At 41.5% G+C, this 21,080-nt stretch overlaps 2 protein-coding genes across 8 annotated transcripts in view; one reads left to right on the top strand and one right to left on the bottom strand.

Annotated features, from left to right (window-relative positions):
• Positions 1 to 21,080, bottom strand: part of fam174b (family with sequence similarity 174 member B) — a 27,107-nt gene extending 6,027 nt beyond the window's left edge. The window contains exons 1-2 of one of the 2 annotated variants that reach the window (XM_054777416.1): positions 16,699 to 21,071; positions 16,260 to 16,391 (exon numbers count right to left, since the gene is read on the bottom strand). In XM_054777416.1, coding sequence (XP_054633391.1) covers positions 16,260 to 16,391; positions 16,699 to 16,988 — 422 coding nt within the window. In that variant the 5' untranslated portion in view covers positions 16,989 to 21,071. Of the gene's footprint in view, positions 1 to 16,240; positions 16,392 to 16,698 lie in introns of those variants that run through there. The other variant, XM_054777415.1, reaches the window with a different exon arrangement.
• LOC129181786 (uncharacterized) lies at positions 295 to 21,075 on the top strand. 6 transcript variants are annotated; one of them, XM_054777404.1, is made up of 5 exons: positions 295 to 1,025; positions 1,102 to 1,127; positions 1,432 to 1,536; positions 1,642 to 1,782; positions 1,893 to 21,075. In XM_054777404.1, exon 5 carries the CDS (start codon positions 2,384 to 2,386, stop codon positions 6,905 to 6,907), a length of 4,524 nt encoding a protein of 1,507 aa, XP_054633379.1. In that variant the 5' UTR covers positions 295 to 1,025; positions 1,102 to 1,127; positions 1,432 to 1,536; positions 1,642 to 1,782; positions 1,893 to 2,383; the 3' UTR covers positions 6,908 to 21,075. The 6 variants fall into 6 exon arrangements, with proteins under 6 accessions (XP_054633379.1, XP_054633380.1, XP_054633378.1 ...); XM_054777405.1 differs by having other exon boundaries at positions 295 to 1,029; XM_054777403.1 differs by having other exon boundaries at positions 295 to 1,127.

Below are 21,080 nucleotides of genomic sequence, written 5' to 3'. Positions count from 1 at the left end.
GTGTGTGTGTGTGTGTGTATGTGTGTGTGTGACTCTTGAGTGTGTGGGTGTGTGCGGTATATATTATGAATAAGGTGGGCCTCGTTTTCCCACGGGAGAAGACAATGTGCTTGTAGTTTTAAAAAACATATCTGATGGGGGTGTTTTTTAGGAAACTATAATCAATAGCGGGGGCCTCATGGTTCACATGAGATCGTTTTAATAGTCGCGCCATTTTTGTGGGAGACACCTCTCACTGGCTGTGGAGGGAAGGGGAGGGGGTATGTGGGGGCATTCTGGGTTTAGTGTATGGAGTCTCTCAAGCAGAAAGAATGGTGGGGGTCTCATGTTTCCTGGGGAACAGGATCTGCTTGGGGCGATGAAGAAACATATCTGATGGGGGTGTTTTCTGGTAACTATGATCATTAGGTTGGGGCCCCGTGGTTCACATGAGATCATTTTAATACTCGCGCCATTTTTGTAGTAGATGAGGATTTCCTGGGCGTGATCTATGGGGGTCTCTCAAGCAAAAAGAAAGAATGGTGGGGTGCTGTCTCGGGTGTGTGAAATATATAATATCAATAGGGTGTCTCGTTTTCCCACGGGAGAAGACAATGTGCTTGTAGTTTTAAAAAACATATCTCATGGGGGTGTTTTTTAGGTAACTATAATCAATAGCGGGGGCCTCATGGCTCCCGTGTCAATAGCGGGGGCCCATGGTTCACATGAGATCATTTTAATACCATTTTTATAGTAGATGGGGGTTTCTTTGGACTGATCCGTGGCGGGGTCTTTTTTAGCTAGCTCTAATCAATACTAGGGGCCTCATGGTTTGTATAAAAAAGACAATGTGATTGAGGCTTTAAAAAACATATCTGGCACTTAAACATTCCTCCCCTATTGTATAAAATGGTATAAAAGGCAGGTGTCGACGGTAGGTTTCCAGATCACTCGCAAAAATCAGCGAACAACGTCAAGACAGAGAGTTTGAACACAGAGCCTGGAGACGACTACAAGACATCGGACATTGACATGGGCTGTTGCATGTACGTAAGTTTCATATTGTATATAATTTATCTAGGGTGTTTAGCCTGAAAGGTAAATTTTTTTTTCTACTTACAGGAGAGCTGCATCTTCACCAATTGAAGGTACGTTTTCAAATCATGTAGCTGAAAGAAATTTCTTTTAGAGGTTTATGTTTCTCAGGGTGCGTGTGTGTGCGTGCCTGTGTGTGTGCGTGCCTGTGTGCGTGCGTGCCTGTCTGCCTGTCTGCGTGTGTGTGTGTGTGTGTGTGTGTGTGTGTGTGTGTGTGTGTGTGTGAGTGCGCATGTCTCTCTACCTCTGAGAGAGAGAGAGAGAGAGAGAGAGAGAGAGAGAGAGAGAGAGCCAGGATGTTGATTATATAATATATATTGGGGAAAATAAAATAAATTGAGTATGTTTGATTTCCAGTGATCGATCTGACTTCACCGCCACCAGTGGCCCTAGTGTCACCGGTCCAAAACCCAATGCAGGGATTTAATGTGGACTTTATAACGCCTCAAAACCAGGCACAAGGTAAACAATCGTGTGTAGGTTTAGTTTAATACAGGATGATGTCGGGAATTAGCTCTTTATGTTTTGTGTAAATGCTGATGACTAACAAGATCCTCTCTGACACAGGATTTGCAGAGGGCGATCGCTCTACGATAGACGGGGGAGTTTGGGGACAGACTTCGGGATTCGTGGAAAACACTTTAACACCGCCGGTCCAAAACCCACTGCATTTTATTGTGGGGTTTACAAGTCCAAACTCAAGTCACGGTAAGTTAAACAAATGTGTGTCGGTTTTAATGAATTCATATTTATGTCAACAATTATCTCTGTATGTACTGTGTAAATGTTGATGAATAACAGAGTCTGCTCTGTTATAGGGATTGCGCCACTGACCCCCTCAACGCTGGATGTGACAGAGGGAGAAAACGACACAGAATTCGAGGAAAACACAGCAGAGTCCGATGTGGGACAAGAAACGGGACAGGAGGAGACATCTGACGCTGGAGTCTACAACCAGGAAAGATTTCATTATTTTCCAGATAGTGAAAGTGAATATGTTGACATGCAAGCTCTAAATCAGAGGGATATAGTCTCAGACAATGATGGAATTGAAACAGTGGATTTCAACACCTCTGTGCTAATTGTCGAACAAGTGTTCAGAAGATACATGTATGATATAGCATGTTTAAATCGCCGCATGATTGAGAATATATATAATCAACTTAGACAGAACGTTAGACGCAGGCATTCTGTCAATTCATATTCAGCTAACGCTAGACGTGCCACTCGTGAACAAAGAACACTGCCACAAAGAGTCCATCGCAGGTTGCAATTTGAAGACTAATTTTTGATCGGGTGATAAAGACAAATGGCTGAACCAGATCACAACAATTCCCCTGAAATTAGAGAGCATCTCCTCCACTTGATCTCTGAGATAAACCGAGAAAGATCCGAAGGCGGGGCTAATCAGGGTTCTCCCCGAAACAGTCCAATTCTGCCTCAGCATGATTCACCTGAAAGAGGGGGAGAAGTTTTTCTTCCATCCCCTGATGAGCTAATTTCCTTGCTCCAAATGTACAGATACCCCTGCCCCGTTCCGCATAGCAGTGCGGAATCAGATCACAACAATTCCCCTGAAATTAGAGAGCATCTTCTCCAGTTGATCTCAGAGATCAACTGTCAAAGATCTGAAGGCCGGGCTAATCAGCCTTCTCCCCAAAATAGCCCAATTCAGGCTCGGCATGATTCACCTGAAAGAGGGGGAGAAGTTTTTCTTCCATCCCCTGATGAGCTAATTTCCTTACTCCAAATGTACAGATACCCCTCCCCCGTTCCTTCGCCCGTATCGCAAAGCAATGTTGACTCAGGACCTTGGTCTCCATCAGACAGTCAGTGTTGTGATGCACTCAACAGTCAAATAGATGACCCGTGGTCTCCATCAGACAGTCAGTGTTGTGATGCACTCAACAGTCAAATAGATGACCCGTGGTCTCCATCAGACAGTCAGTGTTGTGATGCACTCAACATTCTGGAAAGAGGCCATCAGGTGGGGGGTGGGGGCGAGGGTGAACAGACAGAGAGCGTCATCAATCAGAGTAATGAGGGTCAATCCACATCTATGGGGATAAACAACACAAATAGTGCGGCTGTTAATGTTCCAGCACCTTGCACTAGTGATGACATGCATGTCACAAACCGTGAAAGATTTAATAATGTTGAGATTCGCTCTTTCCTTCGCTTTCCACCACCATCTGCAATTCCCAATTTTCGTGAATTTTATTTGAATGTCACAAATGGTTTTCGCGATAGGATTTCAAGCATGATTCACAGAGCTGATGTCCAGCCAAATGACGTTATCCAAGTTAATCTGCGTGCTGATCGTTTGCAAGACGATGTCTCAATGAGCGTGCGTTATGGAGAGGGGACAGTGTCACAATTACAGGAACTTTTAGACAGATTAGTCCAGAGTAATATGTCTGTTTTCACCGATGGATCGCTTGAGCTAATTGTCAATTTTGTGAAGGCTCCGCGGGGAGGGGGTAAGAGACGAATTGAATCATGTCTTGCGAGCGAAATTGTGAAGAAAAAAGCACGACATTTATTTGTACTCCCCAATCCCGATCAAACATGTTTTGCTGTAAATCTGGCATTACTGACAAATCCGAAGTTGACGATGATGGAAGCCATAAAGGCAGGCTGGGACATCCATACCAGAGCAGGTCTGACTGCTGATACAATGGTCACATTCGATGATGTTGTCAAATTTGAGGAGCTGTTAGCGTGTAAAATTGTTATCTTTTACCAAACGTCTGACAGAGAAAAAAACAACAACCTGGTTACATTTCAAACAGGAACACCCGAACGAGACACAATACGCTATCTGCTTTTACACAATAATCATTTTTACGGGATAAATAATATTAAGGGATTTCTAGGTGTGAAGTTTTTCTGTAAACATTGTCACACAGGGTATCAGTGTCAATATAAGCATTTCTGTGAAAAAAGCTGCAACATCTGTTGCACAGATTGTAAACAGGGTCCAATTCAAAAAACCTACTGTGCTGATTGCAATCGATTCTGTACAAATAGACAATGCTACGAACGACATCGCGAGAAAAAATGGCATCCGAAAATCAAAAAGATGGCCAGCATGTGTCAGACCAATAAAACATGTCCTAGATGTAAATCATTGTACTACACATCTATCAGAGATCCTAAAGAGCATACTTGTGCTATCAAGATGTGCACAATTTGTAAACAACCTAAAACAACATTGTCGTCTCGTAACAATGAGTTAGAGCAGACATCAGCTAATAACTCTATGATTGAAAGCGGCGAAGATAAACATGTCTGTTACATGCGTACAAAACCAATCAAATCTGAAAAAGAAATACATGAAAAAAAGATTGTATTTTTTGATTTTGAGACTTCTCAAACCACTGGAACCCATCTTCCGGTGCTTGTGGTGGCTCAGTCACTTAATGGTGAGCGCCGTGTCTGGAAGGGGCATTCATGCGCTTTAAAATTTCTTCTCCATTTCCGACAGAAAAAACATAAACAGACAACTTTCATTTCCCATTTTGGCAAAGGTTTTGATCATCATATCATCTTGAATGCTTATGTAACTCAAGGTTTGTCACCGTCTGTGATAGCACAAGGGAGTAAAATAATCCTGATCCTGGATAATGACTTTCAACTTAAATTTATTGACTCGTTCTCATTTATTCCTATCCCACTCAGAGACTTTTCCAAGGCGTTGGGATGTAAGACACAGCTTAAAAAAGGCTACTTCCCACACAGATTTACCGATCTTTCAAAAAATGGCTATAGAGGAAGCTATCCACCGGCCGAGATGTACTCACCTGACGAAATGAGTCCAAAACAAAGAGAGGATTTCCTTAACTGGTATCAGACTGTCAAAGATCAAGAGTTTGACTATGATGCAGAGTTAGTATCTTACTGTGAAAACGATGTTGAAATCTTAGCCGAGGGTGCAAGCAATTTCCGTAATGAATTCATAAAAACAACAGACTGTGATCCTTTTGACAGTGTGACCATTGCTTCAGCAGCTTTGAATGTCTTTCAAACAAAATTTTTAAAACCCAATACAATCGCGATTCCCTGTCCTAACAATTACAAAACAAACAGCAAGGCTTTCTCACATGCGTCTATACAGTGGCTTGAGTATGAGGCCTTCTCACGGGGGATTTCAATAAGACATGCTTTGAACGGAGGTGAAGTTAAATTTGGGCGTTATTCAGTTGATGGATATGGAGAGTTAAATGGAGGGAAAGTTGTCTTTGAATTTCTAGGCTGTTATTTTCATGGCTGTCCAAAGTGTTATATGGGAAGTGATGTTTCTCCATTGTCAAAGACTTGTTTTAGTGAGGTGTACTCTGAGACTTTGAAAAGGCTGGATCGATTACAAAACGATTACAAGGTGCAAACTGTGGTGATCAAGTGGGAACACGAATGGAGTGTACAGAAAAAAACAGACCCGAATGTTAAATCTTTCTTAGAGAGGTTTCAAGAACCAATTCCGTTAGATCCCAGAGCAGCCTTATATGGAGGCCGTACGGCTGCTATCCGTCTCCGCCATGTTGTCAGCCCAGGTGAGCGTGTAAATTACGTTGATTTCACATCGTTGTATCCGTTTGTAAATGCACATTTTCACTACCCATTAGGGCATCCGAAAATAATTCGAAAGGATTTTGACAGCATTGAAAATTACTTTGGATTAATACATGCTAAAGTTTACCCTCCACGTCAACTGTTTTTCCCTGTACTGCCTATTAGAAACGACAAAGGGAAATTAATTTTCACACTGTGTCGATTATGTGCACTCGTGAACAATCAAACTACTGACTGTACACACAATGATGAAGAACGGGCCCTCCAAGGGGTGTGGGTAACGATAGAAGTAATCGAGGCAGTGCGAAAGGGGTATTTTCTGGCTGAAATTTACGAAATATGGAACTTCGAAGAGAAATCAGATGTGCTGTTTAAAGACTATATCTACACTTTCCTTAAACAGAAGCAAGAGGCGTCGGGCTACCCTAGCGGAGTTGAAACTCTTCAGACTAAACAGGGTTACATCCGTGACTATAAAGAGAAGCAAGGTATCGATCTCGATCCGGAGAAAATTGTCTACAACCCCGCAAAAAGACAGATTGCCAAACTACTGCTAAATTCTCTCTGGGGAAAACTAGCACAAAGATCAAACCAGCTCTCAACCAGTCTGGTGAGCACACCGCAACGCTTTTTTGAATTTCTCTTTTCTAGCAAGTACGACATTTCACAGTTTCACTTCATAAATGACGATATTGCACTTGTTCAATGGCGCCATAATTCTAGGTGTGTCTTACCCCCAGGCGACGCAAATATTTTTCTAGCGGCGTTCACAACTTCTTATGCACGACTTGAACTTTACAAGCAATTAGATTTGCTCCAAGATCGTGTTCTGTACTGTGACACTGATTCTATCGTTTACACAAGCAGCCCCTCTGATCAATATAACCCTCCACTCGGTAATTATCTCGGAGATTTGACATCAGAATTAGATCATGGAGACTACATATGCAATTGGAGCGCTGCGGGTCCCAAATCGTATGCCTATCTCACACAACAGGGTAAGGTGACTTTACGTGCTAAAGGGATTACACAAAATTATGAAAACTGTAAAAAAATTAACTTTGACAGCCTCACAGATCTGGTAGAGGGATATCTCAGAGAGCCGGACAATCGGCGTGAAATCTCTACACATTACAATAAAATTACTCGCAATATGAAAGCCTTTGAACTCACTAATAAACAACGCATAATCAACTTCGCAGTTGTCTATGATAAAAGACGACTCCTTGCAGATGGAAAAACATTACCATTTGGTTATTAGTTCCAGGATGAAACGGCAGCAATTTCTGAAAAGGACTGTGTAGATTTATGACGGTTTGACCTGATGACTTTTCTACCCAGACCTTTTTAGAATTATATCATTGTTTTGTAATTCTATTCTGTTTTTTATATTTTTTATCATGTATTCTGTGTTTTTCTTGAAGATGTATTCTGTATTTTTAGTCATGATGTAATCTGTAGTAAATCATATATGCACATATGCTATATCAATAAACCCTTCTTCATTTGTTTGTGTTTACATCTTGATGTCTGTGAATAAAATCAGTGTTCTGGTTATTTAGGTTGCCAGTTTACAGAAACAGCAGATGCGTAACATGGAAGAAGTATATTTTGATCCTCGTTTCAAACTTCCATTCACCGCTCTCCTTGTAGGGGCAAGTGGAAGTGGGAAGTCGTTCTTTGTGAAACATGTACTCCAAAATATGAAGGATACTTTTTCCAGAGTTCCCGATCGAATCATCTGGAGCTATTCATCCTACCAACCCATGTATGATGAATTGGCTAGAGATGTAAAGATTAAATTTATTGAAGGAATCCCTGACTCTTTGACGGATGAAAATATTTTTCCATCAAATCAGCACAGTCTTTTAGTTGTCGATGATTGCATGGACGTTGGGGCGAATCATGATGAATTAATGAAGGCATTTACAATGTATAGACATCATCGAAAATTATCTGTAATCTTTCTAGTTCAAAACTTGTTTCATCAAGGAAAACATAGCAGAACTATTAGTTTAAACACTAATTATATGGTCCTTTTCAAATCGCCTCGTGATAAACTGCAGATTAGAATTCTGGCTCAGCAAATGTTCCCCGGACGAAGAGAATATTTTCTTCAGAGTTTTAATGACGCGACTAAAGACCCCTACTCATATTTAATCGTGGACTTAAGACCCGACTGTCCAGAACATTTCCGACTGAGAAGCGGCATACTTCCACACGAGTGGCCTGTAGTGTATCAGTATAAAAAGTGATTTAAACCATGTCAAAGCGGATTAAAAGAAACCTCCCCATTTTAAAAGCCCTGCTCAGTCTAAAACCAAAAGAGAGACAGAGCCTTCTTAGCCATGCATCGAAAGATCTCGTCCTGGCAGTCTGTGAGATAGCTTTGAATGTTTTGAAGGGGAACATCCCACTATCCTCCGAGCAGTACAGTAGGTTAAAAAAGCAGAAAAAAATCATCAAACTCTTTGCTAACCGTAAAACTGCCATAAAACATAAGCGTAAGGTGTTGACACAGTCCGGTGGTTTCCTTGGGGCGTTATTAGGAGCAGCAATCCCACTCCTAACCAGTTTGTTTACCGGTGGGAGATAGACACAGACCATCGTCATGGCGTCATTTAGTAAAATGTACATGATTTCCCCCCATCAACTAGAGACTTTAACCCAGAAGAAGACGCATGCAGAAAACATCAGCGAGAAAGCTCAGCATGTTTTGGAAGAGAAAATGGAACGTCTGTTAAAACAACCTGGACCGGTATACAGCAAGTCACTACATTATAACGATCTACTTGAAAAATATCTGGCCTTACTCAGAAAGGAGGAGAGTCGCAGTCGTGAAATACTTTTGAAACTACCTACTACACCCACAGAGAAAGGAGGTGAAGATGTAGGTGACTATGTCAAGGTTGAAGAGGAAGAACGTCCTGACAACATTGAAAAAGAGATTTTAGACAACATAGGATCACGCAATCGGAAAAATGCGGCATATATTCTACAGAAGCTTCGTAATTCAGACCTTCTAAGATGGAACCGTTCAGGCGAGATAATTGTGCAGGACAACCTCATTAAAGGGTCTCATATTTTCGATTTAATGAAAACTCTGACAAACCGTCGATTCCACGGACGGACCGTACCTCGCGGATGGGATACATTTTTAAAAACAATTTCTGAATTAAATATTCCAATCACAACTGTTATGAACACTCACGCACGCGAGCAATTACGACTTAAACCCTCCAATACCACGAGTGAACCTCGCCCTCAGATACGTCGGAGTAAGAGAAAACGCGGGGGGAAAAAATCTGGGGCGGCATCACCGTTAGACAGAGATTATGACAGTCCGAATCTCGTTCATCAACTGTATACACCTACAGCGTCTGAATGGCGATTGTCTACACCGATCCCCTCCAACTGGTTAGATTTCACTCGATACAAATGAATTCATGCAGACTGTATGTTTTTTTTTTTACCAATAAAAATTTATTGGGAATTATACATCGGAGTAAGAGCATTTATTCAGAACAGATATAACACTCATTAAATAGTTTTAAAGAGCATGCTTTCTGATTACAGGTTTTAGCGGTCTTCACATGTGAAATACATTTAACATTTTTCTTGACAAACTTGGTGACAAGAGCATCATTCTTTTTTAAATTATCAGAATACAGCCTCATTACTTCTTGAAAAGAGAGTCCTTTAAAGCGTTGACAGAGGAAAAAAATAACATGGGCGCCACAAGTCGAAGAGTTGTCATCTTGTACTTGGAGTTTGTTGTAGCGTATTTCATGAGAATTTCTAGTGAGGAAAGTTATAAAACTTTCAGGATAAAATATAAAATCCGGTTCATGGCCATAGCTGTCGAAGAAGCATGATTTGTCTTGTTCAGCTTCAATAATCATCCCCACCCAGTGTTCACCCTCACGGGTTTGGTCATGGGTGTTAACGACGAGATAGCACGGTCGTTTATCAATCTTAGTTGGCAGTAAATCACTAGGCCAAACCCCTCCAAACGTCTCGCCCAAGATCGGTCTCAGGATAGAATCTATTTGATGGTTGTTCATTTCTCCAGTTTTAGTAGTCGATCAGAACCTGACGCTTCGAGTTTATCTCTATGACACTGTCGTAACAAGCGTACACAATCAATGTCATAGTTCTCGGTAACGCCATTCTGAATCTTAAATCCAAACGGCATGTTCCATGTAGCGCAGGAGAGAGAGCTTCAGCGTCCATTTCATCGTCTCTTGACAGATTGAACAGAAACAGTGAGTAACCATTTTCAAAGTTTTCGCGGTCAATACTCAGGGGAGCGTCTCTGAGGTGTCTGTTTGTTCCCAGATAGAGATTGTAAAATTCGCGAACACTCTGATGTGTATTAAAGTTGGGTTGGTAAGGTTTCGCCGGGATAAAGCGTGAATTTACACTGAGAGAGAGGTATTCAAGATTTGCATGTTGGAACTTAAATGGGTTCAGCTCCCTTGCTCCGACAAATGCTCTGTGGTCGACAATTCCGACGACTATATATTTTGGAAGTCTACCCAGATACAAGTTGTCCTGTGAACATACACGTGACTGCGCTGGAATGCTAAAATTTTTAACAACAACACGACTTATCGGGTAAATTGCGTTGGATTTCATTAAAGCGGCTGAATGTCCTAGCATGACATCCGGCGAGACTTGCACCTTTTTCACAAAAATGCTAGCACTCAGAATGTTTAAATTGAACTCGTCAGCTGCAGCGGACATCAGTGTAAAAGCACTTTTAGCCTTTACAAGTTTCAATCGCACATCCACATTGTTTAGCAGGAGTCTTTCGGAAAAAAAAATGTCACTGTGCAGGGGACCAATTAACTCGAATGGTCGCGAACCACGAGTGAAGCTTGTACGCTTGATAAGGCCTTTGTTGGGGCCGCCAGGTGTCGTGTCAATTGAATCTAAATCATCGCCATCGTCTTTGTACCACAGACCTGCTGAAAACTGACTCTCCAATGTTTGTCGTGAAAAGTTGAGGAGGGTTTCAATAATAGATCTGTAAGGATGAGTTGCGGATGAAGAGCTAATGAGAACATCGTTCAGACTGACATCTACCTGTGAAAATATAGTATTTAGAGGGTACTGTATTATTCCACAGTTATCAGCATTTCCGAGATTAGTCCCATCGGCGTTTGTAATCTTGAGGCGTAAATAGAGTAGTGTTGAGTTTAGATCTAGATAGAAACTCCCGTTTCCAGGTATCAGGAAATCTAACACTTCTTGATCAGCAATAGAGTTCAAAGGATGGATCTCTACATAATTGGTCTGATCTATAGATAGCTGTGTCATCGGAGGAGCAAAGAGGTCGAGCTCTGATTTGGTGCACTCTGACGAGAGGTGATGTGTAAGAGACATGGTTAAAATATATCCCCTCCGCCTCGTTGACTTTTAACTTTCCGGTGTATTTTCGATGAGGTTTTACGTTTCTTTTTTGGTATAGCGTGTGATAATGCTGCTAGAGCTCTTTTTCCTCTTCCACGTGCTATTCGTAGTAGTCCCGATCCGTCCTGAGTTTCGTCACGTCGACGATTGGCAATATGGCTGGTTACAGCTCCAACAACATCAGATGCTATCCCTCTCACAGCAGATTTCAAATGTGGCCTGGCAATATTAGCTCCACGTTTAAGAAGAGGCAAGACGAATCTGAATGCCCTACTCAGCATAGAACCAAATCCCCTGCCGTAAAGAACCGGGGCACCAACAAATCCGTTGAGTGATCCGCCTCCAGCCTGATTCACATAATAATCCACAAATCTTTGCGAATTCATTCTGGGTTATTCTGTTGAATTCAGATCAAGATCTTTGATACCGGTCTAAAGTGTAGTTTGCAGATGGTCTTCCCGTATGTGAATCGAATCGGGGTATTTAAATCTGTTTTTAATTCAATCTGGATATCCTGTATGCGCTGTTTATTGACAGGAACGTAGTGTAAGCGGTTGTAGGAGAAAGTGATCAGGTCACCGTAAGATCCTTCCTTTTTAACAATTCTTAGAAGGGGAACAACATAGTCTCCGATATGTTGTGCTTCCACAATATTGGTATAGACGAAAAAATTATATTGACCGCCGTTAATATCGCAGGGATATTTACTCACGGGATTTCCTTCTGTTTTAATCCATTGACCGGGTTCAAAACCCAGCATGTAGGACAGCGGCGCTTCGAACTTGATAGAATATTTAGCACTCCCTAATATATAAATTCTTCTGTTTATAGAATTGTAATGAAAAATTAGATCAATGTTTACTGACTTAAATAAAGCATTTATCTCCCTCAGTATTAGATCAATGCTGTCATAATGTCCCCTAGGAATTTTCATATACATTGGAGGATTCGCTGGCTTCGAATGATCCAATAATTCATAACCATTCTCACCCCCACGTATATTATTCCATGTATGACAATACATAATTTCAGCTAAAGCGACCTCGTAAGCTCCATCCAGCTCTATAGGTTGTGACAATGTTGTCATATAGTTCGAGCTGGTATTGCTCGGGAAAATGTCATTACAGGCATTCGACGGTAGTGTCACGTAGAAAGACTCTCGTCCTGTCATTGTGCTGTTTCCTGGTCTTTCTTGTTTCTCTTCTTCCTGAGCTCAACGACCTCGTTAGCAGCTAGCCAAGAGTCGAACTGACGAGGCCATCCTTGCCACCGGACTAAAACCATCTTCTGACCATTTTTAATTTTCCAGTCTAAAATTTCTTCTATGCGGAAAAGAGTGTCAGAACCAATTATCACTTTCTGCAGTTCTGGTTCATAGAATGTTCCATTCAGAATTTCACCTCTTATATCCCTTAATTTATAAACAGGGGGGACTCTGGGGATACGTTCGTTCACTATAAAATATTCATCGCTGAATGACTGTTCATACATTTTATCAAATACTCCACGGTATTTTGAAATCCGTACAATGTCTCCTTCTTTGAATTTAAATACGGATGGTTTTGCGCTCAGAGATAGTGTCCCATATAAATTTTCAAACACTTGCGAGGTCTTGCTAGGGGTTACCTCCGCAGGTTTCATTTTTATTCCACTATGATAACTGTTGTTATAGCTATCGAGTAAATCTTGAATTACGTCTATATACCTACGAGTGTTTTTTGCAGTGAAGTACCGCCACATTTTTCCCTTCAACGTACGGTGAAATCTTTCCACCACTGATGCTTTCAGTTCACTTCCTGTTGCAAAGTGTTGAATGTTGTACTTCATCATTAGTTTTTCAAAGAGTCGATTAAAAAATTCTTTCCCTGAATCCGTTTGAATTTTAGCCGGAATACCACTCTGGTCTAAAATTGAAGCAAAAGCCTTTGCAACTTCAAAGGCTGTCTTGTTTTTCAGTGGTCGTGCATAAGCTTTCTTGGAAAATACATCTATTACTGTAAGCAGGAATTTAAACCGATCATTGTCTTTAGACAGAGCACTCATATCACAAAGATCGGCTTGAAATTGATACAAAGGACGAGGAACAAAAACACGATTTCTAGCATAAGTTTTTCGTGCCGTTTTGTGTAAGGTATATGCATCCTGAGCTGACAACCAGTCTCGCACTTCATCCCCGCTAACTTTTTTTCCCGTCTGCTCTTCGACAGCCTTTTGAAGTCTTTCAACCCCACCATAAGATCCAGCTCTTGCAGGATCATAATATATACTCTTCAGCATGCGTTCTGTCTTCTTTGAAGCCATGTCTACTAGTGAACAGAAAAGATCATACGACAATGTTTTGACTTCGACTTTATTGATGACCACACATGATTAGTGATTACACAGTTAGTGATTACAATACATGTTTTATATTAAATCAAAAAAACAAAAAATCTTTTTTTTTTTTTTTTTTTCAAAATTGAAGCGTGTAAAGCATGTAATACATTTAGCAACTGATCAACATCAACTTTATCTCCATTCTTCAGTTTACACACCGCTACATCGACTACATAGGTATACAAGACGTGCATGAGACTAGAGTTGAGACTACACACAGAAATATTCCCGATAATGCCCCGTAATGTTGCTTCAAAACCATCGCTGTTTAAGTCTGACCCGAGATACACCAGATTCTCCCAGTGGTCTAAAGGACCCTTATCCCTTACAATGGCCATCACTCTTTCAAAACGCTCCAAGTCTTTTGTATCGACATCCCCGCTTGCCAGATATAACGATGCATCATTGATCCGATTAGCAATTGCATGTTTTAAAAGAAAACTGTCAACTGGTTTAGGGGGTGGTTTAAAATAATAATTTCCCATTTTGATGAATCAAGGATTCCAGAAACCGAGGAAACGCTGCAGCAGATCTTCCCTATCCGTGTCGTCTTCTATGTAGGCGCGCCTGATCTCTGCAACTTTCTCCAGAATGTTTTCTTCAGGCTTCAGATCGTAAAGAAAAGCCTCCGCTGCTCCTTCCACTCTAGCATCCAGTATGTCTAACCCAAGTAATTCCAGTGTATACTTGAGAGCTGGAAGAAATTCCCATGTCATCAGATTCTCTGTTAACAGTTTAAAGTTAGTGTTGAAATATCCAGGTTCTGGAGGATAGAGACAGGGATGCTGACGTTGAGAAGGGTGATCGACTTCACAGCCGTAACAGTCTTTTTTTATCTGCTCCTGCACCACCACTTGCACGGCGCTAGCCACGCACGCCTTTACAGTGTCTAGAAATCCGCCACTCGCCGCTATCGGAGACTGAGGCGCGGGCGAGTCTGGAGGCGTCAGGACCGCTTTGTGTGCTCCTATGGTGTAGACTGGAGCAGGCGCTGCCTCTTCCCCGCTGTCATTATCCCCCCAGTATGGACAGTAGGATGGAGGTCCGCATGGTAGCTCGCCATGGCTCTGTCCATTGTCGAGGGATTGGGAAAAACAACCGACTGTATACATCGGTGAGCCTTCTGGCACCTCTCGCTCAGTCACCTTGGGTGGAGAACCGGAGCTGGCTATGGATCCTCCAGTGATCCGACCAGGGGTGAGCGCTATGTCCCCCTTCACCATGCACGCGTAGGGATCGGTCTGGTACTCTTGCGCTTCACACGTCGTGACAAGGGTCGAATCATTCTCATGATAGCGGTGGAAAAGTGGCCTATACATCTCAGCGTGTCCTGAAGATGTCTGAGAAATGTTTGACAGCCAGTTGAGAAGCTCTTCATCCCGGATTTCATAGCTGCTGCAGCTGGTGCTGCTGCTGCCGACGTTGTTTCCAGCAAGAGAGGTCAGAGCGTTGTCCGAGGAAAAATCAGCCATGATGAAGTAAAGTACTTTCTCTATTCCCACTTCTTCTGTATTTATATTTTAAAACGAGTGGGTGTGTCTGGTAGGCCGGTCTGAGAGGCGTGTCTTGTAGATGGAGGGCCTAGTGGGAGGCGGGTCTGGTAGGAGGGTTCTGGTGGGAGGGGTCAGAGAAGCAGGACTGGGAGGTCTGTGTAGAAGGCGGAGACCCGCATGCGTGATTACGCGGAATCAGTCTCCAATTCAGAAACATAGCCTCTCCTGGCCAATCCATCAGCCTCCAGTTCTCTGTCAAAAACGGGGTTCAGATTTATCCGCCTTTTAACACTAGCCAGCCTCTGTCTTCCAACACCGCCTTCAGCTCGAGTGGTTAACCTCTTCTCCAGCAGGTCATGCCTCCGCTTCACACTATCTTGAGTGAAAAACAAACTCATTTCTTTCAAGAGATCACCCAGCTTTGGGAAGTCTTCCACCTTGAACGCCAGGTGAATTGGGAAATGCCGCTCTTTCTCCATAACAGTTCTTGGTCTGACACTATTAGCATCAGAGGAGCCATATCTCACCAGCAGCCAGATGTGTGATCTCGAACAATCGACGAAAAAAGATCCCTCCCCTTCACGCTGTAGCGAATCCGTTCTCACCGCTACACTTGGCGGCATTCTCGTAAGTCCTACTTCCCCTTCATCATGCACATGCTGCATGTAATCGATGAAATCTTGAATGGAGCTCTTCAGTTTTTCAAATTCAGTAGAATAAATTCTCAGCTGCGTAACCTCTGGTTCCATATATTCATAACTGTATAGATCCACAAAGGGAACTACTCCCATACCTCTAAACTCACTAACCACCAGACGTCCCCCGTCAAGATGCAGACTCTTTTTCCTGAACACAGCCATTTTTTTTTTTTTTTTTTTCTCCAGCAGTCACTCATAGTCTGACTGAAACACTCCTCGTTATATAAGACATCTCATATATTTCCACACCCCCCTCACCACCTTAACCACGCCCATCAACCCTCCTCTAGAATAATAGCCACATTCTAATGTAAATAACAAAGTCACGCCTCTTCCTTTTCCCCACACCCCCTCACCACGCCCCTCCCAAATGATGTCATCTGATGTGTCAAGTCATCAATCATATTTTGACAGTTAGTTTCTGACGATTATTTTTAATGATTAAATTTATATGACGTCATCACATTTTGTCACTTAGTTACTCTAAATTTCTCTGCCATTCTGTTTGACCTCAGAGATTTCACCATAACACGGAATTGGGTATGGAATGAATTGCATGTCTTAGTTTTTCAACTCTATTTGCTGATGAATTATTCCATTTAAATGCTGAGCTCATTTGTGAAGAACAAACCTGTAATTGACATCAAATAGAGTGGAATCGTCTTCGTCGTCGTTGTCATTGTTGAGTGGGGCCATCTCCACTCTCTCTGCTGGCGTCGTTATAATGTCATACTTTCGTGTTTTACGGATTTTCCTCCCAGATCTGTCCACAAAAAATGACCACATAATACACATTACATACTAACGATTACAATTTTCAGCAAAATGATGCCTTGATGAATAACAAAAACCTAAAAATGCTAAATCTGGTTATGACTGCTCACAGTTAGGCTTGTATGAATATTATTAATCGGCCGTGACCTTTCCTCTAACGTCACATGCAGTCAACACAATCACATGCTTGTAATTGATTCATTTCTCGAGGAATTTGAGGCTTCACACTAACAAGGAGGGGCAGAATAATAATAAAAGAGACGTTATCGTCATTTACTCTATGGTCTGTATCTTACCTGACCACTTTGACGAGCAGGCAGGTTATGAGAGCAGCTGTCAACACGCAGGTAAGAATGACGACCACTTTGAGAGTAGGAAGATGCGTCATGAGGGTCGACATTCGGGTTCCGACGGCTGCGTGGGTGTCATTGTTGTCAGTGTTGCTCCCGTCATCCCGGAGGCTGACAGATGCTGATATCGTTGCGTTCAACGGCGTGGCGGGAGAAGACAGAGTTTGGGGCTCGCAGTCGATGCTCCAAAACGCCCCCACCAGAATAAAAGTTAAAGCAAAGTAAAATCTCGCCATGTGTCCACCGAAATGATTAGGATGGATTATTTTCCAAAGTAGCACAAACGCGACGACAGCTGTCACATTATAGACGTCCGATTTGCTATTTTACTCAATAAAAAAATGCAGGACAAAGACAAGCATTAGGTCTCGCACGACTTAAAAATAAACCTCTTGATCGTAGCTACCTTTTGCTTCCAAAATGTTGTCCCCTTTAGGTGAGTTGAAGCTACAACTTCGTGATTGCATTGAGAATTAGAGTGGTGATTTGGGATAATCCTACCCCACCCCCTCCGGAAAAGCTCAGCGGGACCGCCTTCTTGCTCCCGGTTTACGATTGACGCCTTCACGGAGCCTCGGAATCGACATAATCTCATCACTGCTGTCATCAGTTTGACGTCACCATTTATTGTGTGGCCCCTTAAAGCCAACACACTGATTATGCAGTGGTAATCAAACTGAAGTTTGCCGTTACAAACACAATAATGCGCAGTTCAGAGGAATACATTTAACAATATACTGTAATATGTTTATTGTTATTTGCAATGGTAACTTACTGCTACAAGATACTGACGTGTTACTTATATTCCCCCCTTATTCTCCCGTTATGCAGATCCACACCACTTCAAACTACAATACAGTACTCACATATGTTAATGTAGGAGCAATACAAAAACCAAGCATTGTTACATGTGTTGATACATTGGGTCATTGGACTTTGCAGGTGCACCTAATGAAGTGCCTGTTCTTTCCAGTATTAAATTTCTAATTTATTTCTCATTTATTTCTCAAGGTAATTAAAGTCATGTGAAAAAATGGGTTGTGGTAATAATACTTTGGAAGACATGCATCAGGGGCGTAGCACCAAGATCTGGGCTTCCATACATAAGTCTCCTGAAGGGTGTCCTCTCACCCCATCCTAAACCCACCTCTCCTGTCCCCTACAGACACACACGCTGTAGTCTATTCTTAAGTTATCTTACTATGGTTTGTTAATTGTGTTTTCACAAGCCATAAATTAGTTTTAAGTTTCAGCTCATAATATTGGACATCAAAAGGCTGGCCTGTTAATGACCCCCAAAGTACACGATAACAACTATTATAATTTCCTTCCTACAGGTGACTAAAAACATGATATTTCTTCAATAATAATGTGCTTTAAGATTTGGGCTGAACTAACCTTTCTTTAAAAAAAAAACGTAAGCATTTTGCTGCCTACTTTTACCTTTTTCCATCTTCTGTCTCTCTTTTCTTGTAGCCTGATTTGATCTTTGTGGGGGACATGTTGCTGCGTTGGTCAGAGCACTGTATACAAATGACTCACTTAGCAATAGGCTGCAATAGCAACTCTTAAAGCACAGGTGTCAAACTCAAGGCCCGGGGACCAAATTCGGCACGCCACATCGTTTTTTGTGGCCTGCAAAATCCTGGAGAAAATGTACATAAAGACATTTGTTGTCAATTTCGACAGAAAATGTATATTGTACGCAACTGGAGTTTTTGCTTTTTGTTGTTGTGGTGGTGGTGACTGTTGTTGGCAGACAAAGGTCTCACTCCACTGCATCTTAACGACTGTTGTTTTGCCCCACATATGAGTGAAACCAGTCTTGGTTGGGGCATGTCGTATCAAGCCTTTGAGCATTAACTGATTGCTAGTTGCTGATACCTTGCTTTGGATGACAACCTGAACAGTCCAGTTACAAACACATTTCAGGCAAAGTTGCGGCCCTCTGAGGGCAACCATAACTGTGACGTGGCCCGCGGTGAAAATGAGTTTGACACCCACACCTTAAAGTTACCTTTACCATTCCGAGTGCTACCAGGTGTGTTATGCTTTGCTATTATTTATTGTAGCATTACCCTAGAAAGCAAAGACATGTTGGCTGGTGCAGTCGAAAAGTGTCATATTTAGGAAAAAGGACAGCTTGCAGCTCGGCTCAGAATTAAAGTCACAAAATAATCATGCTGATTGCTGATTACTAATCAACCTGGGTGACCTCATAAAGAACAAAACAGGAAATGGGTATACCAAAATAAGAGTCTGAGACAGGAAATAATGGCACAAACAAAGGAAAACAAAACCCAGAAGTCCCAGGTGGAATTAACCATTTTTTATTTTTGCAAGGTGGGTGTCGGTAGTCTCAGATAGTCTTAATTTGATTCAAGTAACCTTATTAGTGAATTTTCTTAGCAAAATTAGGGCTGTCAAAGTTAACATGTTAATAACGAGTTAACGAAAAGTACCTTTAATATTCAGCAGAAACAGAAAAAGAAAAGGGAATGGTAAATTTAGCTTCTCTGCTCTCGACAAGACCAAACTTATTTGTAGTTAGTGTCGCTGTGAGTTTAGTTGTCATAGGGTACATCAGCTCACAAATGCCTGAGAGACGCGAGAAGGTACTGGAGCACTGCAGGTATTTTTTATTGTCATTTATACAGTGGTATCTTGGCATATGAGTGTCCCAACTAACAAGTGTTTTTGAGATGCGAGCTGTCTCTCGGCTGATTTTTTGCTTTGAACTGCATCCTAAAATTTGGGTTACAAGCAGCTAGTTACTGTAAGGCATAGCCGAGGACAGCTATTTTAGGGGCTTGTCTCAATGTGACAAAGGCCGAAGTGAGAGAGCACACACACAGCGCTCAATGATATGGCACTAAAGATTCAAGGGGGACTTTATTAGCATTAATATTAAGGGTGCCAGGAGACACCTAACTCACGAGACGAGAAGAAATTTTAACATTCATTTGAAGAAAAGTACTTTTTTATTTAACTGATTCACAAAACAATGCAAGTTACCACTGTTATGATAATCCATCCATCCATCCATTTTCTCTGGCGCTTATCCTCATTAGGTCGCACACTACCACTTATGTTTATTATCATTCATAGTAGCGATGCAACAGTTCAGTCTGATTGGCTTCTGGCTACCCGGTTCTCGCGAGACAACTTTTCTCCAAACAAGAAATCTCGTCAGGTTTAAATCTCACAAGATCCTGTGACCACCATAGTTATTATTATTATTTATTTGCAATTTATTAGCATTTGTGCTTGAACTGCTGTGTTTGTCAAGATGACAGAATAAAAGTTGCATGTTGGAAGACCTGGGGTGTTATACTTCCACGTCGTTGAAGTCGCCACACTAACAAAAGTGTGTGTGTTTGTATGTGTCTGTAAAAGAGTATATGGGTGCAGTCCTAGTTCTGTAAATTACTGACTGTTCTTGAGCACTATTTTTTGTAAGTTGTCAATATTTATTTTTCTAACACCCTGTTTTCATTTCACTTAGTTGTTGGGGTTTTTGCAAACCTTTATTTGTAATGTTAGTCAGAATTATATTTCGTGACATTATTTGCTTGAAGAGAATAATATTTCAGTGATGATGATGATGACAGTTTACCTTACTAATATGTACTTGTTTTACATTGTGTTTGTTCTTTATACACTGAGATCCATTTTGTGTTGAGCTGTTTTAAGAAAAAACTGAATGTTTCACAAACAAAAATTTGCATTAAGCAAAAATATTATCCAATGTCATGTTCATAGGTGTATTAAAAACTTTCAAATGATCTGTCAAAGGTACACTTATTATAGATAAAAACTTCTATCTGCAATTAATTACGAGTTAACTACGGACAACATGCGATGAATCACGATTAAATATTTTAATCGCTTGACAGCCCTAAGCAAAATGTATTTTAGTTAACATTTATGTTGTCGGATTTTATAATGGACAAATCCATCTTTAAAACCTTACAAAAGCCCAGGACCAATACTTTGCCATTTCGACTTGAAAACATTCCTGTGTGGACACCCCCTCAGAGTAGCCCGATATGATAGAGATATTGTTCCACTTAATTTAGCATTCCTTCTTCTTTCTTTAGCTGTAACTTACTGGTGTGTGCGAGTGTAGTGTAGTGCTACTAAAGTAGTGTTACTGTAGTATGTCAAGAGATCACTACTACAGTGTAACGTAGTGCTGCAGATGCTGCCTTCATGGCAAAACTGGGGCATTGCGCAACCTTTTAGTCTATTTAAGTCAGCCAATGAGTACCTTCTGCTTGTAAGGTCTCCAATAGTCTCCATTGTATTGAAAAACCCAGCAGATGGCA

This window comes from Dunckerocampus dactyliophorus, chromosome 5 (genome assembly GCF_027744805.1).
Source record: "Dunckerocampus dactyliophorus isolate RoL2022-P2 chromosome 5, RoL_Ddac_1.1, whole genome shotgun sequence".
NCBI classification, from domain to species: domain Eukaryota; kingdom Metazoa; phylum Chordata; class Actinopteri; order Syngnathiformes; family Syngnathidae; genus Dunckerocampus; species Dunckerocampus dactyliophorus.
Note: the sequence above shows the minus strand (reverse complement) of the source record. Positions and strands in the feature narration are given on the sequence as shown.